The sequence below is a fragment of the Hydra vulgaris genome, chromosome 05 (genome assembly GCF_038396675.1).
Source record: "Hydra vulgaris chromosome 05, alternate assembly HydraT2T_AEP".
Lineage (NCBI taxonomy): Eukaryota > Metazoa > Cnidaria > Hydrozoa > Anthoathecata > Hydridae > Hydra > Hydra vulgaris.
In genome coordinates, this window is record NC_088924.1 from 23,140,001 (window position 1) to 23,147,500 (window position 7,500).

The window sequence follows — 7,500 nt, forward strand, 5'->3', positions numbered from 1 at the left end:
AAAAATCAATTGTCCAATGAGTGAAAGTTGTTTATCAAAAAATGTGCTTGTTTCCTCTAAGAATGTACCTGATAAACAATATATTGGCAAAAAATATTGATGATTTTATACTGAATTGGTCTATCCTTAAAACAGCGCCTGCATATAACAATATTTCCAAAAAATGCATACTATGCCTACAAGAAAAATTTGAAATAATTACACATGCAAATCAAGAATGCTTATTAAACAAAAGATCGGAATTAATTTCTAAATGTAGGCACGAAAATAAGTTTCTCCTAAAAAACTATAAAAATAAATGAGTTCAAATAATATTTACATTAACTACCCTTTTTAAAAAAACATTAAAAAAAATAGCATAAGTAATCATTTCTAAAGAATTCTTTTTATAATAGTATCAGCAAATTCCACAAATGTGTGAAAATATACTGTAGTTAAGACATTTGCAGCTTCCTGTAATTTAATTTTTGGTATAAATTGAAGTTTTATTAATTTGATCATTCATTTCTGATGAATCTTTGTTGATGAAACACAGTGCTGAATGGAAAAAATTTTTGTTAAGTGATTTTCTACTAATATATACATATATATTATATATATATATATATATATATATATATATATATATATATATATATATATATATATATATATATATATATATATCATAGGCGTAGAGTATGGGGTGCAACGGGGGCAGGCTGCCCCCCTTTAGTCAACTTTGCCCCCCGTGAAATTTCGGTTGCCCCCCTTGAAATTTTATCCATTCTTAAAATAAATATTATTTCAATTTATTATTTTTAAACAGAGAAAGAAATCAAGTTTTTTCCGAAATAAGCGAAGAAATTAACAATCCATTGCTATAAACGTACCCCCTTTTTTAAATAAAAACTTGGAAAACTTATTGATCGAGGAAATCTTTTTTTTCAGCTAAAAAATGCGTTTTTTCGATAAAATTCAAATGGTCTTTTGATCTTAAATTAAAATTTTTTCGCAGGTATACATGCTCTAAACACGCTCCACCTAGTGTATTAAAAGTAACTTTTGTAACGACGTTTTTGTTTTTAAATGGATTTTATATCAGTTAAAAAGAAAGTACAAATTAAAAAATCTTTAAAGAAAGCCAGTCAGACAAGGTACCTTGGTGAACTTGACTTAACGGTAATGAAGCTTATTTTATGCAAATTTCAAAGTACCAGTGAATTCGCTTGACAATAACTTAAAGAAGTTATAAAGACTTCAAACACTTCCGTCACTGAAGTTTCGAATTTTAGTCTTTCTTATTTAAATTTTAAAAGAAAATTTAAATCGAATTTTTACTAAGTTAACATTTTCATACAAAGTATTATAAAAAAACTTTAAGAATAGCGGACAACAGCTGTTAAAAAAGTAACTTTTACTTTAAATAAAATTTTAATTAACAGTTCTTTACTTTTACTTGTGTAAATATTATGTGTGATTTTACAAATACAGCACTTTTTACATGAGTACAATTATTGCTATTGTTTTTTGCTTTCGCAATTCAATTATTGCTATAATTTTTTATTTACATTATTATTTGTGTCAATTACAAATTATTGTAGATTACTTATAAAAAATGATTAATTATTTCCATTAATTAAGAAATAATTAATTAAAGTTAAAAAACTAGAAATCTTTTGTGTGTGAAGAACTTACAGCATGGATAAGTTTATCATTCGAACTAAGAAGAATGATTCTAATAATGCCAATGTGCCTATTTCATCTGCCTTACAAGTATCATCGTTTTCCGACAATAAGTTGAAGTTACAAGCAAACAGTTCAGATTTTGTTGGTGATAATAGTGAGGACCAACAAAAAAGGTACCAGCCAACCTCCTTAATAACTTATAATAGATTTTAAATAACAACTTAAAATAAGAGATTTTTTCTTTACAGAATTCCCTACTCCTCTTTATCCAAATCAAATTCAACACAAGGTGCAAACGGAAAAAGGTTGGAAAAAAATATTCGTCGATATCTTTTTAGCTGGGAAGACGAATTCAAGTGGATTAACTATGACGCTGTTAAAGAAAAAGCCTTTTGTTCCTCGTGTGTCAAAGCTACTAATATGAAGCTTCCGCTGCCTACTGAATCAAGAGAAAAAAAATCCGCTCTGGGATTTGTTATACATGGATTTAATAATTGGAAGAAAGCTCATGAGAAGTTTCGCCGTCATGAAGCTAGCCATTTTCACCGAGCTGCTAACGAAATGATTTTGACAAGCACGTCAGATTCTACAGTTTCCAGTAAACTTTCCACTCAACATCTACAAGATATGAAGGACGCAAGAAAAGCACTTGATCATATTTTTCTAGTTTGAATTTTCTCGGCTGTCAAGGTTTGGCCATCCGAGGCAAGACAAAGGAGTCTTCAAATCTATTCCAGCTCTTAGAACTGAGGTCTATGGATGTACCAGTCTTGAAAAAATGGATGAATCGACCAGAGAAGTACAAGTGGATATCACCAGATGTAACAAATGAAATTGTGTTGGATATTTCGTTAGTTATCCAACGTGAATTATCAAACACGATAAAAAAGAGGGATTTTTTTGGATTCATGATGGATGAATCGTCCGATATTACGGAAAAAGAGCAGGTATTATTAGCCAAATCAATAATTAAATGAACCTTATTTTTTTCTTTTAATAATTTTTAAAAGCTTTAAATTTTATAGGTATCGATATCCTTCCGTACTGTGGATGATGAGTTCCAAATTAATGAGGATTTTTGTGGATTTTATGAGACAGCCACAACTAAAAGCAAGGATTTGTTTTTGATTATAAAAGACGTCCTTCTTCGCTCCAATTTAAGGCTCGAGAACTGTCGGGGACAGTGCTACGATGGAGCTGCTGCCATGTCTTCTGAAATAGCTGGCTTGCAAAAACTTGTTCTTCAACAAGAAAGCAGAGCCCTTTATGTTCATTGCAGAGCTCACAACTTAAATTTGGTAATACAAGATGAAATAAAAAACATCCCTGATATAGAAAACATCATGTCACTCGTTCAAAAGTTTATCGCTTTTACCAGAGGCTCACCAAAGAGGCTCGCTTGGTTTTCAAGCCTAAAAGATCAAAATGAAAGCGAAGACGGACACCAAAATGGAACATCATTTAGACCTTTTTGCCCAACCAGATGGATAATGCGCAAGCCATCACTAATATCTATTACCAGTAATTACAGATCACTTTTGGTTTGGCTGGAAGACCTTACCACCAACCCTGACTTTACCAAATGCCGAGTGGAAGCAATGGCTTTTTTGTCTTCTTTTCAGGTTTTTGACACCTTTTTTAAGTTGGAATTTCTTCGAATCATTTTTACCATCCTAGAAGATTCAAGCATTCAACTTCAGGGAAGCCAACTAAACTTTAGTAAGGCTGAATCCATCATTCAGACCCTGAAACAAATATTGAGATCTTTGCGTACTGAGTCACGTTTTAAAACACTTTTCGATGCGGCAACTGAATCTGCTAAAATAATGGATTTAGACGAACCAGCTCTGCCCAGGAAAAGGAAAGTACCTGCAAAAATTGAAGTTGGTTTCAGGGATACTTATTACCAGCCAAATGACCCAAAAGAGATGTACAAGAACTTATACTTTATCAGTCTAGATGCAGTTTTAGTTAGTCTAACCGATAGATTTGAATCAACTGAAACCACTCGCCATTTAACAAGAGTCGAAGAGTTTGTTATTGGATCAAATAATACTGAATGCAGTATTGACTACATAAAAAACTTCTACAAGGACGATTTTACAAATTATCAAAGACTACAGCCTCACCGGGACCTTTTCATTGACGAAGCTATGAGAAAAAAAGTCCAGTTAGTAGATTTTCAATCAGCTCTAGATTTTATCCGTGCTAAAGAACAAATTGGATTGAGAAGCATTGTCTCGGAAATTGTCCGTTTTATAAAGATTATTTTGGTCTAGCCAGTGTCAACTTGTACAGCAGAACGATCATTTAGTAGTCTGCGTAGACTAAAAACTTTTCTTCGATCGACCATGAGCCAAGAAAGGCTGAACGCTGTTTCTCTAATGAATACCCATAAAGAAATGGACCTTTCCCATAAATCGGCAACTGCGCAATGCATTGTGGTAGTTGTATTCATTTAAATCAAAACAATCCGATTAAAGTATTAGGAATTAAATATTATTATAATGATTAGTTCTTTTAATGCTAATTTAGAAAATAAAATTGATGCTAGTTCTTTTCAGAACTCTAGCCAGGCATCTAAAGCTATGTTTCGGGAACTTAAGCATGATGAGCTTATTGCTGTTGGCGAAGAAGAATCTATAAACAAGAGTATATCAACTTGGTCAAGAGACATTTCACTTTTACCAAATATATCTCACAATTTTATCAAGAAATATCTTGTTAATGATACTATACATATTGATAATTGTAAAAAAGGAGCCAATAAACACCAAACTCTTGGCTATCGTTTATTTAAAGAAAACTATGTCAAAAATGTATGTGTTAAAGCGAATGTAACAGCATCCATAAATTTGTTTATTGTTAAGTCTAATGTTGCTGCTTCTATGAAACGTAAACAATACGAAGTTTTTATACACTTGTGCCAATCTACTGGTGAAATACTTTATTCGAAATGCCATTGTAAAGCTGGTGCGGGGGGCTGTTGTAAGCATGTTGCTGCATCATTATATCAACTAGTTGATTATAAAGAGTTAGACATTAAAGTGGTCCCAGAAACAGAAACATGTACTGATGTTTTACAGATATGGCATGTACCAAATTTTGGTACTGTAATAAATAGGTGGAAAAAAATTTACCCTACATCAATTTAAAAAAAATGTTTACAAACAAAAAATATCAAAGCAGGAGAAAACTGTATGTGGGGAAAGGTTAATGAAGATATAGCAATAAAACTATATGAAAACATAACGAAGTCAAGTGTTACTCGATGTGGTTTTTTTATAAACCCAAAATGCCCTTGGTTGGGTTGTAGCCCTGATGGAGTAGTTAGCGCTGAAAAAGTACTTGAAGTGAAATGTCCTTCTTCAAAAAAACATTTAACAATTAAAGAAGCGTATCAAGATAGAAACTTTTATTTGAAATTTAACGATGGTGCTCCAAAATTAAAAATAAACCATCCTTATTACTATCAGTGTCAAGGCGTTATGGCACTAACAGAAACTAAAACAATTGATTTTATTGTATACACAGAAAAATCATTGCACATCGAAACAATAGAGTATGATGCGGAATTATGGAATACAATTATTTTTCCAGAGTTAACAGATTTTTATTTCAAATTTATGTCATCAGAAATATTTAAAGTAAAATAAACGTTTACAGAATATTTATAAAATGTTTCTTTTTTTGTCTGGTTTCATTATTTGCTATCAGTTTTTATTAGAGGTGGCAGAAAAGTAACTAAATAACAAACTATGACCCATATTTTGTTCATGTCAGCAGCCATTGAAAGTGGAAATGTGTTTTGTAATATTCTGTAGTTTTTGATTCTTGCAATTGCACGTTCGACATGAATTCGCACAGATGCAATTCGTCTTGTTTCTAATTCTTTTTCCAATGTAAGTTGAAAATCGCCTTCAAGAAATGGTGGTATGTTGAGACTAATTCCTTTTGGTAAGTCATTTACGATATCGAAACCTCTATCAGCCATCAGGCTATCACCTTTTTCTAATAATTTTAGTATGCCACAGTGATTTGTTATCTGTTTATCACTTGATCTTCCAGCATATAAATCAGATACAAATGTAATGGCACCACTCGGTGCAATACCAATCAAACCCTTTGCTGTGTGATGATGTTTATATTTTGAAAACATAGCTGATTGAGTGCGATAGCTAGTTGGCATCACAGTAAATATTTCTGTACAGTCTATAAATACACGAGTATTAGGGTATACATCTTTAAAGCAGCTAGGCATTGTTTCATTAACTAGTTTTTTTGTTGGCCATATTGGAATTGATCTAAATTTTATGTGCAAAAAATCATACCAAGTAATTAATATCCTACTGGTAGTGCTTGATGAAATATTAAACCGTATTGCTAAATCTTCTATAGGAAAGGCGCAACGTAGTCGAATTAGCACCATGAAAAATTCCTCTTCAACGTTTAATATACGTGATCTTCCTCTTGTTTTAGATGAAGAATTTTCACTTAAATCGTCAGCAACAGTAGACATTGAACCCCAATAATTTAGTGAATATATTTCTGGTTCTAAAAACTTCATGACTACTTTAAATAGTTCAAAATTTTCAAAACCTGTGTAAAATTTGAAATGTTCTTTGTTATGTTTAAACCTTTCAACTGTAAATTGTGATAGAAGTATTTTGTCATTGAGCTTACATATAGCTTCTTTTTGAGTGTTTTCTAACGCTTGTTTTTCTTTTATAATGTCCTCAATTTGATCTTTAAGAATTTTATTTTCTTGTTTTAATGTTTCTTCGTAGCTTAAAACAGGTGTCGATAGTTCTTCACTATAAGGTATTTGTATTGTTTTATGTATTAAACCAAGGCTATTTTTGGTTTTCCTTGGTACACGAGCAGTTAGCTTAACTGTTTTTGGAATAATTGTTGGAACATTATTCATATAAGTTTTTTTGTTCCCTTGAAAGTGTGCTGAACAAACTCTGTTTGAAGAAGAAGGACTAAAGTCTTTTCTGCTAATTTTGGCTAACCATAACTTTCTTAACACTTTTTCCTTGGGTATAACATAAAATGATAAGTTTTTATTACGCTTAGAATTATTAAAACAATTTGGTACACAACAAGTACATCCACCACTTGTTGAACTGAAGTCAACTTCACTGTGTTCAACTTCTCTCAGTGAGATCGAATTCTGTGAAAAGAGTGAAGTTAAACTTTGTGAAAAGAGTGGTTCACTGTTTTCGCAAAGTTCAACTTCTCCGTTAAAAGTGAGTTCACCTTCAGTAATTTCACTATCATCTTCACTGTTTTCATAAAGTTCAATTTCACTGTTTTCACAAAGTTCAATCTCACTGTTTTCACATAATTGAACATCACTGTTAAAATTTATTAGGCTTTTCGACATTTGTTTTGATTTAAATGAATACAACTACCACAATGCATTGCGTTTTTGCCGATTTATGGGAAAGGTCCATTACCCGGAGTATTAACCCTTTCGCGACTGAGTTAAAAACTTCTATATGACTGCGCGTAAAATAACAAATTTGTATCATGAACAATTGAAAGGCCATAAAATAAAAACTACTTGTCAGAATATAACAAACTAGACCTTGTTTTTTTTTGTTAAAGAATAGACTCTCATATTTAAAAAAAAAAAAAAAAAGAAAAAAAAAAGTCACGTGATTGAAAAAACAACATATTGAATAAACAAAAGTATATAACTTCTTTATTTAATCTTAAAATATTAACATATAAATTCATAAACATATAGTTTTTAATATTAAATAAGATAGGCATTTATAGTGGTTATCAAACAAAAAAAAAATTAAACAAATTTGATAATTTAAT

General features: G+C 31.1%; 2 protein-coding genes across 2 annotated transcripts; one reads left to right on the plus strand and one right to left on the minus strand.

Annotated features, from left to right (window-relative positions):
* Window positions 1-2,423: 2,423 nt before the first annotated feature.
* LOC136080267 (zinc finger MYM-type protein 1-like) lies at window positions 2,424-3,947 on the plus strand. The gene is made up of 2 exons (XM_065796882.1): window positions 2,424-2,615; window positions 2,694-3,947. The coding sequence occupies exons 1-2, from the start codon at window positions 2,424-2,426 to the stop codon at window positions 3,945-3,947; spliced, it is 1,446 nt and encodes a 481-aa protein (XP_065652954.1).
* Window positions 3,948-5,371: 1,424 nt separating this feature from the next.
* LOC136080268 (uncharacterized) lies at window positions 5,372-7,057 on the minus strand. Its single transcript, XM_065796883.1, has one exon. The coding sequence runs from the start codon at window positions 7,055-7,057 to the stop codon at window positions 5,372-5,374; it is 1,686 nt and encodes a 561-aa protein (XP_065652955.1).
* Window positions 7,058-7,500: the final 443 nt, after the last annotated feature.